At 37.2% G+C, this 16,873-nt stretch overlaps 1 protein-coding gene across 3 annotated transcripts in view; it reads left to right on the top strand.

The window, feature by feature from the left end:
• Window positions 1-2,164: 2,164 nt before the first annotated feature.
• Window positions 2,165-16,873, top strand: part of XIRP2 (xin actin binding repeat containing 2) — a 345,116-nt gene continuing 330,407 nt past the window's right edge. For 2 of the 3 annotated variants that reach the window (XM_003266198.4, XM_003266201.4), the window contains exon 1: window positions 2,171-2,223. Coding sequence is in view for 1 of the 3 variants with exons in the window: in XM_003266200.4 (XP_003266248.1) it covers window positions 5,165-5,167 (3 nt within the window). In the remaining 2 variants the exon portion in view is untranslated. Of the gene's footprint in view, window positions 2,224-3,006; window positions 3,105-5,067; window positions 5,168-16,873 lie in introns of all 3 variants that reach the window. The other variant, XM_003266200.4, reaches the window with a different exon arrangement.

Here is a 16,873-nt window from a genome sequence, read left to right as displayed (position 1 = left end):
ACCAATGTTTCTTAAAAATGTCACTCTCTTATTTGTCCATGCTGTTTTCATTTTGTTAAACGAGTCATTTTGTTAAATGAGTCTTTGGAGATGAGACGGATACGTTAAATTTTTCTTGTGGGAAAAACATTTGGGCTCAAAAGTGAAAACGGATCCCTCACTGGTCAGAAGCATTGACTGAAAGGCATGCCTGGTTTCATGCCATTAATCTTCACTCTCCTGGGCCTCCAAACCCCAAATGTGCCAACAGTAGTCCCATTGCAACATTACGTGGCTATTATGGTTCTACACATCCTTTTCTGTTGGGGATCTTGCTTTTTTTAAAACAGAAGTAGCAAAATGATGTTGATTCTTACTTGGTTTCTCATAATTACCGATAATATTTTGTTTAAAATAATGAGAATCAGCCCTGCCACAACTTGGTCTTGAATGCTCTCATCTTTATATCCAACCAGTCACCTTACATGTCCAATATTCCAGCTGAGTATCACTTCCAGATGTGTTCAGCATAGTTATTCAATAGGAGTACTTAATAAAGACAAAATGTCACCCAAACTGTATTTTCTGTCTGTGTTATGTGGAATTTGCCTGACTTTGGTCAGGATGTATTTTGTCTATCAAGTTCTCTGTGTCTACTGTTTTTGTCACTCTGTCATGGAAGGAAATTAAGTTGATTTGACAGGATTTATTTTTCACAATGCCAAGGAGATTTTACCCAGTAACCCATGATTTTCTAGGTGCTTGAAAATTGATTGTTTGATGATATGTTTCAGTAAGTTTTCAACTAAATAGTGATGATGACAGGTCTATAATTTCTAAAGTTATTTTTTTAAATCTTCCCAGAGTAGAAACAAGAAACATGCTAAGATAAGTACTGCATTTAGTCTTTTTAATATAGCAGAATGCCTAAGTCATTTTTAAGTTCATAGGTGTTGAGCTAATTGTTCTTTATTGACTTTGGCAAACTCTTGAAAAAATAATGAAGTCACCAGAATTTGCAGTTCAAAATGTGACCAATTTGTAACATTAGGCTTGCAATCGAACCTTTATATCACACCCTGTATCTTCCCAAATACCATATCATAACTGCCCTATATTTTAAGCTTTCAAACAAGATTTCTGAAACCTACATTTTGAATACTGGCTAAGCACTGCAGTTATTTATATAATTTATGGTCATTTTTATGTATGAAAATTCATTGATTAAAGATATAAGGTTTAATTTATTATATTAAAATGCATTTCTGCTATTGAATTCCTTTACACAAAAAAATCAGTGTTGTCTTTAGTAGTGTATCACTGAACCCCTTACATATAAAAACCCCAGATTGGAATAAAGAGCTATTAGATAACCAAATAAGGATCAAGAGGTTAATTAGACTCTGCAATAATAGTCTGCGAAGAGAAAGACTTCACTCATTTGAAATAGTATATAGTTTACTATATGTGAAATAAAATTATCTCAGAAACTGTGGTCTCCTATAGTTTGTAGAAGATGATAACTGATATCTCCAAGCACTTTTTGGGTGCAAATAACTATACTTAAATACTGCTAATAAAAGCTAACATCCGCTGATCGCTTGCTTCGTACCAAGTACTATCCTAAGTTCTTTATGAACATGATTTCATTTATTTTGATCATCTCACAACAGTATAGTTAGAACATACTATTATCATCTCAATTTTCAAGTGAGGAAACTAATGTTTAGATATATTAAATAATACATCTAATGCCATATACTAGTGTTTGAATAGGAATTTGAAGCCAGTTACTTTGAATCTGGACTCCATGTTCATCATCATTATCCAAAAATGTCAAGTGTCCCAAACCCTCACAAATGACTTTGAATTAAATATTAGGTTTATTTTTATATGTATGGAACTTGAGGCACAGTGATAATTAAAGTGTATCTCAGCCCTATAGTGACCTCTTGGTCACTATGGGTCTTTGAGTTAAAACATACCTTTAAGAATATGTAGGAAAAAAATGATAATAGCTAACTCAGCAGCATTCATTAATTCAACTGCAGCAGATTAACCTGTTCCAAAATACTGAGATAATCTGATTCTGATGGAACACAGAACAAATTCTTCTAGAACCCAACCTGTTTCTATGTGGGTGTATCCAGGAAGTCAGGATGTATCCAGGAAGTCAGGATTATTTGGAGAAACCTGGCAGACAAAAGGGAACATCTGGTAGGGATTGGGACATCTAGAAAAAAGGTAAGATTTTCCTAAGAAAAACCACTTCTTTCATAATTTTTTCTACACATACATGCTTCTCTTTAGATAGTTTCTGACAGGACAATATTTTGCTTCTCTCTCCCTATTTCCTTTAAGTAATATACATTAAATTAGCATAGAATCACAGCAGCATCAACGAATTCAGGCTAGCACTTAGTGACAGATACTGCTGCTAGAATCTCTAGTTATTCATTTGTTTTTCTAACTAAGAGAAACAATTTTATCTGGGGCAGCAATGTGCCCAGGGAAAAAATAGTTAATCTCTCAGACTCAAAACACATTGAGTTTGGCTATATAATATATTTCTGGACACTGAAAGATAGTCAGGGACTTCTGGGGAAGAAATTTAACAAAAACAGCATCACCCAAAGAAAGCATTTGGGCAATTCTGCTTTCTTCCTTCCTTCCATTGAGTCCGGTCAGAGAGGACTGGCCAGGGACAAAGCCATGACCCTCAGGGACCCAGGGGCATGAGCCTGCAGATAACAGCCCCATTCTGAATGAGCATTCAGGCACATAGACCAGGGCCGGTTGTTGCAAACCCCTCAGCAGCTGCCTCCTGGCACAACCGTCCACTAACATGCGATCTACCAGACAAATGGAAGCTCTTCTTACTCCACTTCTCAGGCACCCCAACAAGGGTTCTGGATTCTAAAAACAGCAAAAAACATTCAAATTGTTACATATGAAATGCTCTCCTGCATCTTTCTGTCTCAGAGATAACAGCTGTCCCTCCTCCACTCTCCCCCCACTCACCCTCAGACACCTCCCTAAACAATTTCTGTGCCAAGATGAAGAGGATGCTCTGGGCCGTGGGGCTTCTGGCCTTGAAGGGCTGCTGCAGTGAGCCAGGGCACAGGGTAGGTGAGACACAGCAGAGGTTCTGGCCCAGGTCCCTGGCCTCTCCTCCTGCAGGTGGTGTTTATTTTTTCAAGGGGAGCAACCATGTTCATTTTCCCGACAATGTGGCACCATATTTTGCTTTCCTCTCAAATTCCCTCTTCCTGGCAGCCTTCTCCCACTGTTTCCAGGTGATCACCAGCCAGGCAAGGCCCACCTTGGCTTGCTCTGTCTTCCCTGCTAGTGCATTTTCTCCTTAAAATCTCCTTTAGCCTGTCCAGATCCACTTGTTTGACCCTTCCGGTCATCTATCCTACCTGCTTGGGGTTCTTAATGTTGATGAGTCCTTCCATGTCTTTGTGCTTTTGCTGGTAGTCATTTTCTTCATTTTCATTTTCATCTGAGTCTAGATTTCTTCTCCTTTTTGGGGTATGCCCCATCTCCACCTTCTTCTCCTTGTTCTTCTTCTTCCCTGGCCTTCTGCTTCTCAGCCTGGAGCTGCGTGTCAACCTCATAACAGCTGCTTTACTTCCTGGCCCAGCTTTTGTGGCCTCCCATTCTCCCTCCATTAGGCATTGCAGCTCTGGCAACTTGCAGCAGCACCACCTGGATCTAACCTAATGTATCATTTCCCCAAGAGACTACAATGGTGCCTCATCCTAAGCAGCTTTGTGACATCCACCAGGGATTGTAGATTGTCAATCTTCATTATCCAAATCAATGTCCCAAAATAGGACCCAGAATGTTTGACGTCACCCCTCAGGCCAGGGGTCCTGAACATGTAAAGGTAAAGAAATGGAAGTTTTAGAAAAGTCAGACTGTTTCACACTTTCTACTATTGCCATTACACTTAGAGAATAAACTGGGACATATATATGTTTTTTTCTATTTTAAAAAACTGTATTAGTCCACTTTAACACTACTATAAAGAATACTTGAGACTGGGAAATTTATAAAGAAAGAGGTAATTGATGCACAATTACACATGGCTGGGAGGCCTAACTTACAATCATGGCAGAAGGTGAAGGGGAAACAAGGCACATCTTACATGGTGGCAGGAGAGAGCAAGAGCACAGGGGGAACTGCCACTCTAAAACCACCAGATCTCATGAGAACTCACTCACTGTCAGGAGAACAGCATGAAGGAAGCCACCCCAGTGATCCAATCACCTCCCACCAGGTCCCTCCCTGACACATGGGAATTACAATGTGAGATGAGATTTGGGTGGGGACACAGAGCCAAACCATATCAGAGACAGAGTCTCACCCTGTTCCCAGTCTGGAGTGCAGTGGCAGAATAATAGCTCACTGCAGCCTCAAACTCCTGGACTCAAGGGTTTTTCCTGTCTCTCCCTCCCATGTAACTGGGACTACAGGTACACAATACCATGTTAAGCTATTTTTTTCTTAATTTTTTGTAGAGATGGGGTCTTGCTGTGCTGCCCAGGCTTGTCTGGAAATCCTGGCCTCAAGCAGTCCTCCTGCCTTGGCCTCCCAAAGCACTGGGATTATAGGCATGAGCCCCCATACCCAAACTATTTTAACCTGAAACACCATAAATGACCACCTGATTTATATATGTGTAAAGAAACTAAGGCCCTGAGAGAACAAGGGAACTGATCTTAGTATCAAGAACACATTTGCCACTCTGGACAGCTGGCCCTCATCTGAGCATTTCTGGGAGTTTTCAAAGAGCATAAAATGAACCATTTTATTCCATTTTAATGGTCTTAGGCTAACTCTATTTCTGAAAATCAAATCTACCCTTAATAGATAATTTGTCTCCATTAAATATTTAAAATTAATTCAATTTTGTAAATTTAAAATGAATTTACAACCTTACAGGAAAATTTTAAATATGTTTTGATTAGTATTACCATAGTGTTCAAGTCTCTATTGAACCATTTCTAGTACTGCATAAATAAATTATTCTGATATTTTGCAAACCTTTTTCAAAGTTGCATGTATTCCCTCTAATTCCAGGTCAGGAAAGGCATTATGAGTCCCATTTTATCCTGAAGGAAACCAAAGCTCAAGGCCATATAGTGCTAAATAGAAAATCTTTAACAACAGTCTTGGCATGGTAAGCCCTACTTCTGTAGTTTTTGCTGCTACACTATAAGCAGCACATCCATATTTTCACATCATCCAACTGCACCCCTCTCAGTCTCAATGTCATGTATTTATTGAATAAGGATGTAATTTTAATTTTATTTTTTTTGTTATTGTTGTTCATTGCTCAAGGAAAAAAATCTTATAAATGGTTTTCTCATTACTGAGAAAATTTTAGCAATATCTGATTCTATCTACTGTCGTGTCTCAGACGAGCTGATATTTGTATTACATAACAAATTACCAACTTGCAATTTCCCTTTAATTTGTGTGTGTTGCAGGGAGGAGAGGCACCAGAGGCTGGATTCCTTTGCATTCAACATGCACAAAAATTATCTTCATTAGGAAGCCTATTTTAATTTATTTTATCATAACAGACATTTACCAGTGTACGTTGTACACTTCCTGATCACTGTTTTAATGATTTTTAACGACATGTTTTTGTCAGTTGTTTTCTTGTGGTAAAATATACATAACATGGAATTTACAATTTTAAACATGTTTGAGTATACACTGTCCCCAGCTTACTGGTTCGATTGAATGATTTTTCACTTTATGATGGTGTAAAAGCGACATGCATTTAGTAGAAACTGTACTTCAGATTTTGAATTTGTACCCATACAACCATTCCGTATTACACTTTCAGTAGAGTATTCAATAAATTACGTGATGTATTCTACACTGTATTTTAAGATAGGCTTAGCTGATTTTGCCTTCTGTAGGCTAATGTAAGTATACCGAACACGTTTAAGGTGGGCTAGGCTAAACTGTAATGACCCGTGGGCGAGGTGTATTAAAAGCATTTTTAATTTATGATATTTTCAATTTACAATGGGTTTATTAGTACAGAGTCTCGTCATAAATTGAGGAACATCTGTGTACCACTCAGGAACATTAAGTACTTTCACACTGGTGTACAATCATCACCACAATCCATCTCCAGAACTCTCTCAGCATCCCAAACTGAAACTATGTACTTATTAATAAAAAAATAATTCCTCATTTCTCTCTCCTCTCAGTCCCCAGTAACTACTATTTGACATTCTGTCTTTATGAATTTGACTATTCTATGTACCATGTAGTAGTGGAATCACATAATATTTTATTATTTGTAACTGACTTCAGTTAATATAATATCTTTAAGTTTCATCCACATTGCATTATATGCCAAAATTTCCTCTTTTTAAGGGGCATTTGGGTTGTTTCCAATTTTTGCTATTGTGAATAATGCTGCTATGGACATTGCTGTGCTAATATTTGTTTGAGTTTCTACTTTCAAAGCTTTTAGCTATATATCTATACATAGAATTGCTGGGTCATATGGTAGTTGTATGTTTCATTTTTTAAGAAACCACCATAGTGTCTTCAGAAAGGCTGCATCATTTACATTGCCTACAGCCATGCACAGGGGTTCAAATTTCTACACACCCTTGTCACCATTTGTGATTTTCTGTTTGTATGTGTTGTTTTATGGAGGCTTTATGAGTACTTAGCATAGCACCTTCTCCATAGCAAGCAATCCTCAAGCAGGTATTGAATTAATGAATGGTGTTGTGTCTTCTCCAGTTCATTAATATTTCTGCTGATGTAGCTAAGTTTTATTTACTTTTTAGTTTTATTTTATTTTATTTGAGACAGAGTCTTGCTCTGTCACCCAGACTGGAGTACAGTGGTGCAATCTCGGCTCACTGCAACCTCCACCTCCCAGGTTCAAGCGATTCTCCTGCCTCAGCCTCCAGAGTAGCTGGGATTACAGGCACTGACACCACGCCAGCTAATTTTTTGTTTTTTAGTAGAGACGGGGTTTCACCGTGTTAGCCAGGATGGTCTCGATCTTCTGACCTTGTGATCCTCCCACCTCAGCCTCCCAAACTGCTGGGATTACAGGCATGACCCACCGTGCCCGGCCCCTAAGTTTTATTTTTTAATGGTGGGTTCATAGGCTTCGGGCATCAGAATCACCTCTTGGTGCTCTCTAAGAAGGCCAGTTCCCAGTTCAAATTCCAGACCGATTGAAACTAGCTGAAACTCCCCAAGTGGGCCCTTAAGAATCTGCAGTGCTAAGGACATCTCAGGTGATGTTGGTTCACAGAAAAGGTGAGAACCAGAGCATCTGAACAGACTGTAAATCCCTGAAGTCTGGATTTCTGTTTTATAATTCTTTGATAGCTCTCAATAGTAAACTCTAAAACTTTGTTTTTATTTTTATTATTCACATTGAGATTCATATTTGAAATTTCACAAGAGCAAATTTTGCATGCTTCTTTTATTACAGATGTATTCTGTATGTGAGTATAGCAGAAGCTGATAATGACAGAACATCAGCTTGGTCCTGAATAACAGGTATTGTCTGGTACTCAGCCTGCTTGGGATAATCCATGAAATATTTAACAAATTTCTTCTTTTGTTAAATACTAATTACCCATATCCTCCAGACAGTTTTCTGGGACTCTGAGATGGATCCTTTTACTAAGGATGAGTTTATTTTTCTATAGAATTTTGAAACAAAAGCTGCTTCAATCAGCCTTTAGCGAGTAAACTTGTAAGCTGAGTACCCAGCACAAACAGGGGTTATGGTTGAGGGTACACTTCTCTCTTCCATGACTTACTAAATAATGTAGCTCCCAGAGCTAGCTATGAGAGATTTGGTGTCTTGTAACGGCTATCTGGCGACGTATGTCCATCATGCTTGATGTTCATTAGTTAGATGAGATCAGTAAGTTAAAGAACTGTTAAATTTTTGTTTTCCTTTAATGGATACGTGACTGTGGTAGCTGAATCACAGGACAGAAATTTGACAGAAAAGGACATGGCGGTAAGATAAGCTTATTGCAAATATACAACTTCATAAATTCTTTTAATAACTTGTCTTAGCAAGGTGCCTTAGCTGGTTCACTTAATAAATGTGAATGAGGAGATAAAAGAAAGAAAAATAAACAAATGCATTATTCCTATCTCTTTTTTACATATATGAATTATGCATGCATCTTATTAGTGGGAAACTAAGTAATGTACTATGTTAGCTACATTTTTGGCAGAAAAATTAATTGTTCTGATAAACCTAGCATAGCCGGAAAAGTTAATGTAATTGACAGTATATAATAATAAAGCTTTAGTTAAGCTTTTCTTTAATATTGAAAATGTCATTTCTTTGAATCTCTTAACTCATTTCTTTCACATTCTTATCAGATAGATATTGAGCAACTATCTGCCAAAACTAATTAAAATTTCCCTCCCAGAAAAGATCAATTACTTGCTTTATTTGGAAAAACACTTTCAGTTGTTGTCTTTTGATTTTTTTTCTCTGAAAAAAAATTGTTGTCTGATAATCTTTCTTAATCACAACAAAAATTCTGAAAGCTTGGTAACAGAAAATATAACCAAAGCATGGAAATAAGTTAAATTACACTAATATTAGCATTATAAACATAATCCTTGGGATTCTTACCCTTGTCAGAAGTTGCTAGTTTGACATATTTACCTAACCTTAACTTGCTTTCTACAGTTGCAAGACTGAGGATTTCCTTGGCAGAGAATCTGGCTTAGTGACAACATAAATTTGGCAGGTTCCTGGAAACCTTTTGTTTTGTAGTTTGAACCTTCAGCTTGCCGATGCTAATATGCCTCACAATCTTTGTCTGTTCTGTCATCTTATTGGGATCATTAACTACTATTTTGAAGGATGCTAGAATTATATTGCAAACTATTTTCCCCCTTCAGACATATGTTGTAGTTTCCAAAGATGAGAAACCCACTAGAAAAATTTCTATCCAACAATACCTTTTCATTCCATTCTGATGTTTTTTATTCTCAAATTGGCACAGCCTTCATTCTGATTAACAAAAATATTTTAGAATTCTAGTTGGTATTGTACTTGTTGAATTATACCTGAAAAAAATATTTAAAGTCATGTTTAAAGGGCCTCAGAAAATGCTGTGATCTCCAAAGCACACTGGGCCGGAGGATGGTGGGTGTTGGGAAAGAGAGCAGGTAGAAATCACAGAAACAATGGGAATGAAAAGAGACATGTGTTGATCTTTCATGAAAAAAGTCAATTGCTTTATGACTGAAATTATTCTATGAAACAGCTCTGGCATGCAATCCAGACTGTTTGCAGCCTGCTGTGTTTTCAGAATTTCAAAGCCAACTTTAAAAATTATTGCATAGAGTAAAACAAGGTTAAACACCCTCCTGCAGAACTTCACCTGCCTGCATCTGAGAAGAGGCTTCCTGTGAATTTCAGTAAAAGGCCTTCCATCCAGGTCCCCACAGCAAATATGTTGAGGCTTCTCAGGTTCCCAGAGCTGAAGTTTGTATTCTTTTCTGAAATAACCTTTGATGGGTTACTTGACATAGAATGCTATGATTTTGGAGCAATGAAAAATGACATCACTTGCAGTCAGGCTCAGAGAACATTTCATAGAAGATATATATATTTAACTTCTATGATATGTTATATAAGTTTTATATATGTGTGTATATATATATATATACACACACACACACACACAACACCACCAGAGGGAAAAGAGAGAGATCGCATGCTGATTCTAGAGAGGGTTTCCGTGTACTGTAATTTAAAACAGAGATGACTGCAGTAAACTGACTCGGGTTTAAATTACCTTCAGTGGTCATTCTCTGGTGGTGAAAAGTGAGAATATTGGAATTTGATGCTATAAATATTACAGTAATTGGTGGGAAATTTAAAAATATTCCAGAAGAATCCATAATTGTTTTAAAAGGCTATTTTTTTCCTTCTGTGGAAGGAAGAAAACAGTTTAAACCAATGCTGATAAAGATGGCATTTATTTTCTCTTTAAAAACGTAGAAAAGCCAACTGCCTCGATCCCAACAAAAAAATTGTTTGCATTTAAAAAAATACTTTCAGTTCTTGAACATGTGCATATATTTTGAAGTCATGCAATACATTCCTTTCTGTGTATCTCTTTACCCAATTTTATATCATATACTGATTTCATTGGTTCTGCGTTGTCTTTACATTTACCATTTCACACGGCTACATCATTTCTTTGTGTGGCCAGACCATCCTTTAGTAAAACATCTCCCTCACTTTGGAGCATTTCCTTTTTTACTATCTGTAATGACTATTAAAACCCTGCAAGGCACATTTGCGTATATTAAAGAATATTCTTCTATTACATTATTATGCACATTTTCTTTTTTAGAAATAGAGATCAAAAGTGTCAGTGCCATTGTCAATCTTGCCATGCTGAAAACTCTTCATTCACTATGATTCTGTACTAATCATAGATTTCTCAGATTTGAAAATGTGTTTCAAATTGATAAATAACTATGCTTTAAACTTGAAATGCTGTTAGTAGAGAAGTGTACCAAAGCATGTCCTCAAATGCAAGAAACAAGAGTTATGACTTACAAGAAATCTTAGTAAAGCAACCATATGAGACTATTTACAAAGCTTGTTTAAAATTAACTTTAGGGATTTTCAGTGGAACAGGGAAGCGTTTGGTAATTTTTCTTCTCCTCAAGACTTGGTCAAAGATAATTTTTCTCTCAGTGGATTGCTATGCTTGACAGGCAAAATCATTGTGGTCATTCTTTTTGTTTAATGCAATGGGCCACAAACCTAACATTATCATTATAATTAGACATAAACTCAATGTTACAATAATAGAGGCAGGAGATAATTCTTACAATGACAGAGATCACAAAATATTAGAACACTTTTGTAAACATGCAGTCTTTAATATATAGACAACTTAGCCTTGACCAAGGGTTTCTTTCCTTCCCTCACTTACAAATTCACTCTCTGAAGACCTGATACTCTTTTATACAAGATAGCAGATCACCTGGCAGCAACGTGAAATAAACTCTTTGGAATCCTAACGTGAATGTCAGCTCGTGTATTTACTAAATCTTGGCAGATTTCCTTTCTTAAGTCCATGTAAGCTATTATTCTCTTTATTAGTGTTTCTCAAAGCATAGATTTCAGGCCACCTTCCTTAAAATCACCTCAGGTACTTATTAAAAATACACTAATTGAGTTGTTTTTAATATCTACTGAGTTGGAGTGAATCCCAGGGGAACTATTGCTCCATATATTCTAGTATAAGAAGAAAAAATGTGTTTATACATATGATGGGTTATAGTGAAAACCTACTTTTTTCAGCATTGTACCTTTCATTCTAATAATGTTAATTGAGCCTCAATTTTGTGCCAGGCAGTGTGTTAGAAGCGAAGGATAAACTATTGAACAAAAACTGGGATGCACCTTGCCAACATAGAATTTTCAAGTTAAGGAACAGACATTAATAAAATAGCTACAAAAACAAATGTGTAATTGTAGTTTTGACAATGTGAACAATGAAGAACATATTTTGAGGGTGCTAAAATAGTGAGCTATATCATCTTTGGTAAGTCAGGAATGCTTCCCTGAGGGAGTCATGCCTTATGCTGAGTACAGAAGGATAAATAACGGATACCAGCAGAACAGGAGAGAGAAGAGTACTTACGCAGAAGGACAGCATTTGCAAAGGTCCTGTAGCAGGAGAGAAAATAAGAAATGCAAGAGAGTAAAAGGACACAGTGATTAAAGCCTGGAGAGAGGATGAAGGAGGGGAATCATGGTTGAAAATATCTGAAACTACCCAAGCCAACTCCTAACAAGGAAAAATGCAGAGTTCACTACTTTAGTTAGAAGCAAAACATTTTACGTGCCGTATGTGACACTGCAAAACATTTTTATTAAAATGTCCACATTGGTTGTATTATGCCCTGATGCTTCATTTCAGGTCATTGATTAATCCTGCGGCTTCCACAGTAATTTTTTGTTTCATCCTACCTCAGTCTACCTTGGTACATCTCAGTCTCAATAATTCCACATACTGGTGCTTAACTTAGCAAAGACAACCACCTGAACTCAAGTTGTTCTTGAGGATTGCTCCCCCAGGGGGATAAATAAGATGGTAGGTGGGTCCCACCATATCCAGCAACAGGTCTCTGAATCCATGAACAGAAGTAAATTATATGTAAATCAAAGTTTGCTTTCCTCAATTGGAAAGAAGGGGATGCCATGTCCTGTTGGCAACATTTGCAGCAGGATCACTGCCTGCCACCTATGTAGTCCCTTTGGGTATTCATTTCAGCTGAATCTTTTTAAAATTAAATGACTTTGGGAATTATATTTTAACATACACAGCCGTCACCCTCTGTTCATTCATACCCAAATTCTGACTTAGCATGCAATTCTCTGAATGCTGGGAAAGCCTTCTCGTTTTATATACAAATGTTGCAGCTTGTTATGTGGTCTTTAAGAGATGCCAGCTAATTTTTAATAGAATACAAATACGAAAAAATTACTTGTTAAATATAATAGTGATTAACAAATACTTTTTAAAAACTTGCCAAAGTCATGACTACTACATGGATATACTAAGAAGAAAACAGAGGCTTGCCTTTTATAATTAGTGGATTTTGCTTTATTTCTACATTTATCAAAATGTCTTTAATGGAAAACTGCACCTGTGGATGTTATGAGCAATTTATGCTAAAAGTTCCCTGGACAAATAAGTTAAGGACAACTTTGAACTACAGTTATATGCCACATAATAACATTTCAGTTAATGACAGACTGCATATACGGTGGTGGTCCCCTAAGACTATAACGGAAGAAAAAAATCCATATTGCCCAGTATTTACTATACCATGTTTTTATAATTGTTATTTTACAGCATACCTTTTCTAAAAACATAAAAGATATATGTAAAAGATTGACTGCAAACAGCCTCGGGCAGGGTCTTCAGTGGGTGTTCCAGAAGAGATGACAGCTCTGTTTCATGTCCGTGCCCCTGAAAACCTTCCAGTGGGACAAGATAGTGATATTGGAGGTGAAAGACAGTGATACTGATGATCCTGACCCTGTATAGGCCTAGGCCAATAATGTATATGTCTTAGTTTTTAATAAAAATTTTTAAAAAGTACAAAACAATAGAAAAAGCTTATAAAATAAAGATATAAAGAAAAAATTTTCTACAGTGGTACAATGTGTTCAGAATTTTAAGCTAAGTGTAATTAAGAGTCAAAAAGTTTTAAAAATTAAAAAGTTTATAAAGTAAAAAAGCTATAGTAAGTGAAGGTTAATTTGTTATTGAAGAAAGAAAAATCTCTTTTATAAATTTAATGTCACCTATGTATATATAATGTTTATAAAGTCTACAGCAGGAGTGTACAGTAATTTCCTAGGCCTTCACATTTACTCACTGACTCACCCAGAGCAACTTCTAGTCCTGCAGGCTCCGTTAATGATAAGTTCCCCATACAGGTATAATACATTTTGTCTTTTATACTATATTTTTACTGTACCTTTTCTATGTTTAGAACGCAAATACTTACTACTGTGTTATACTGCCTACCGCATTCAGTACAATAACATGCTGTATAGCTTTTAGCCTAGGAGCAAAGGCTATACTGTATTGGCTAGATGTGTAGTAAGCTACACCCTTAAGCTATACCTTCTAGGTTTGTGTAAGTACACTCTGTGATCTTCTCACAATGATGAAATTGACAAACAATACATTGCTCAGAACATTAAGCAACACACTGCTGTCCTTGTACTTCTTTCTTTCTGAAAGACTTTTCAAAGCATTTAATAAGGGTGTGCATGTTGTAATTCTCCCAGAATGGGATTTCTATTAGGCTTCTTAAACTTATTTTTCCACGTAATTCTTTCTGCACCGTTTCTGAAAAACCTTCTGCAAGACTAGCACTCAATGGCCCTAGTGAAGTGTGCCTTCTGCCCTGTTGCTGCCATTCCCTGATCAGCGAATATGGGAAGAAGAGTTTCTCCAATCTCATGTCCCATGGCAAAACTGTTGGTCATAAAGGGAATGGTGGCATGCATCACCATTGACAATACTGAAAACATATCACTATGACCTACTGTTAGAATTAGAGAGCAGATATCTCATTATGCAATAGTATTGTAGCAGTCAGGGTCCAATCAGGAGAAAGAAGCCACACGTAAGTTAAACAAGATAAGTTAATATGAAGAATTAACAACTATGATAGAAGAATAGGTATTAGCTACAAAGAAAGTCAATTCACTAGCCTCAGGCTGAGGGAGAGCAACCAAGGAAAGACAAACTGGCAAAGGATCCAGACCTTCATGGAGAAGGTGTGGTTCAGCCCACTGGAGAGCAGGAAGCTTTTTGGTTTAGCCAGGCTAGAGCTGACCCAGAGTTTCCAGACTAGCAATAGACCACCTTTCAGACGCAGGCCAAGCAGACAATCAGCAGCTGGTGGCAAGGCCATGCAGTGGGGGTTGGAGCACCTCTCTAGGCAATAGACTTTCAAAGCACATGGGCTATGCAGGGGCTTGCAGAGAGAGAAGCAGATCTGAGTTTATCTCTTAGGACACATGCAGGTGGCATGCAGGATACTCAGGGGCTTATAGAATCAAAAGCTGCTCCCTATGTGACCCTCCAGACCACAGGCAGCTGTATGGTTTGTGTCCATGAGAAGGCAGCTGTAGAGAAGTTATTTCCTGGCCCAGGCTATAAGATCATTCTATGACTATAGTTGGGCAGGCTCCACATTGTTCTCATGCTCGTGACTGCTGATACCCAGCCCAGGTAGGAAATTTCAGGAAGACTCTTCCTCTTGCAGTGTCCCTCCACTGTTTGCTGAGAAAGCTAACCATTGTGCTCACATTAAATGAGAAGTGCTTAAAGGGATTCAGTTATTTATCAAGGAACATATGTTGAAGAGTGCATTGGAGCTGAGAGGTAGTAGATTGAAAACTCACACAGGTATTTTGCTTATTCATAATAGTGGATCTTGCAGCACAGTGCATTGCCATCCTATGCCACTGCACAGTGTGAATGCTGGTACTACTGTCTGTTTCCCACCTTCTCCTACAATTGGAGTAAAACTTGGAGTAGTGACTACCTAATCACTTTTTTATCCGTTTAGTTTTTAACATATTTTGAAATAATTATAGATTCATTGGACATTGCAAAGATAGTAGAGAGAGATCTTTTGCATGATTTATCTAGTTTCCTTCAATAATTCCGTCTTACATAACTATAGTACATTATAAAAGTCAGGAAATTGAAATTGACGCTATATACACTAATAGTACTGTGCCACTTATCACCTATGCAGATTCCTGTAACCACCACAGCAATCAAGACACAGAACTTTCCTACTACCACACAGATCTCCCTGTGTTACCCCTTTATAGTGGAGTCCACCCCAATATGTCCCATCCATTCACAATCTCTGAGAACCACTAATCTGTTTTGCACATTTGTAATTTTGTCATTTCAAGAATGTTATCGAAATGGTATTTTATAGTATGTGACCTTTTGAGATTGGCTTTTTTCACTTAGAATATCACCCTTACATGGATAGCTGAATAATGTTTTTAATCCACCCCACAATCTCTGTCTTTTCATTTTTATGCTTTGGCCATTTACATTTTATGTAATATTTGAAATTATGGGGCTTACGTCTGAAATTTAAGTTTGTCTTCTCTGTTCCCTCTGTTATATGTTTCTCTCTTTCATTTTTCATGTCTCTCTATGGGTTACTTAAATATTTCTTAGAACACATTTTGATTTGGCTGTAGTGTTTTGTAACACACCTCAAGTATGATGGATTTTTAGTAGTTCCCCTAAATACATGTTATACACATAAAGCTTATCACAGTCTATTGGTATGAGAATTCTGCAGTTTCAATGAAGTATATAGCTGGTACCATTCATTCTGAAAATATTCCAATCAATAGAAAAAGAGGGAATCCTTCCTAACTCATTTTATGAGGCCAGCATCATCCTGATACCAAAGCCTGGCAAAGACACAACCAAAAAAGAGAATTTTAGACCAATATCCTTGATGAACATTGATGCAAAAATCCTCAATAAAATACTGGCAAACTGAATCCAGCAGCACATCAAAAAGCTTATCCACCATGATCAAGTGGGTGTCATCCCTGGGATGCAAGGCTGGTTCAACATACACAAATCAATATATGTAATCCAGCATATAAACAGAACCAAAGACAAAAACCACAGGATTATCTCAATAGATGCAGAAAAGGCCTTTGACAAAATTCACCAACCCTTCATGCTAAAAACTCTCAATAAACTAGGTATTGATGGGACATATCTCAGAATAATAAGAGCTATCTATGACAAACCCACAGCCAATATCATACTGAATGGACAAAAACTGGAAGCATTCCCTTTGAAAACTGGCACAAGACAAGGATGCCCTCTCTCACCACTCCTATTCAACATAGTGTTGGAATTTCTGGCCAGGGCAATTAGGCAGAAGAAGGAAATAAAGGGTATTCAATTAGGAAAAGAGGAAGTCAAATTGTCCCTGTTTGCAGATGACATGATTGTATATCTAGAAAACCCCATTGTCTCAGCCCAAAATCTCTTTAAGCTGATAAGCAACTTCAGCAAAGTCTCAGGATACAAAATCAATGTGCAAAAATCACAAGCATTCTTATACACCAATAACAGACAAACAGAGAGCCAAATCATGAGTGAACTCCCATTCACAATTGCTTCAAAGAGAATAAAATACCTAGGAATCCAACTTACGAGGGATGTGAAGGACCTCTTCAAGGAGAACTACAAACCACTCCTCAATGAAATAAAAGAGGATACAAATGGAAGAACATTGCATGCTC

Source organism: Nomascus leucogenys, chromosome 17 (genome assembly GCF_006542625.1).
Source record: "Nomascus leucogenys isolate Asia chromosome 17, Asia_NLE_v1, whole genome shotgun sequence".
Classification (NCBI taxonomy): Eukaryota; Metazoa; Chordata; class Mammalia; order Primates; family Hylobatidae; genus Nomascus; species Nomascus leucogenys.
Note: the sequence above shows the minus strand (reverse complement) of the source record. Positions and strands in the feature narration are given on the sequence as shown.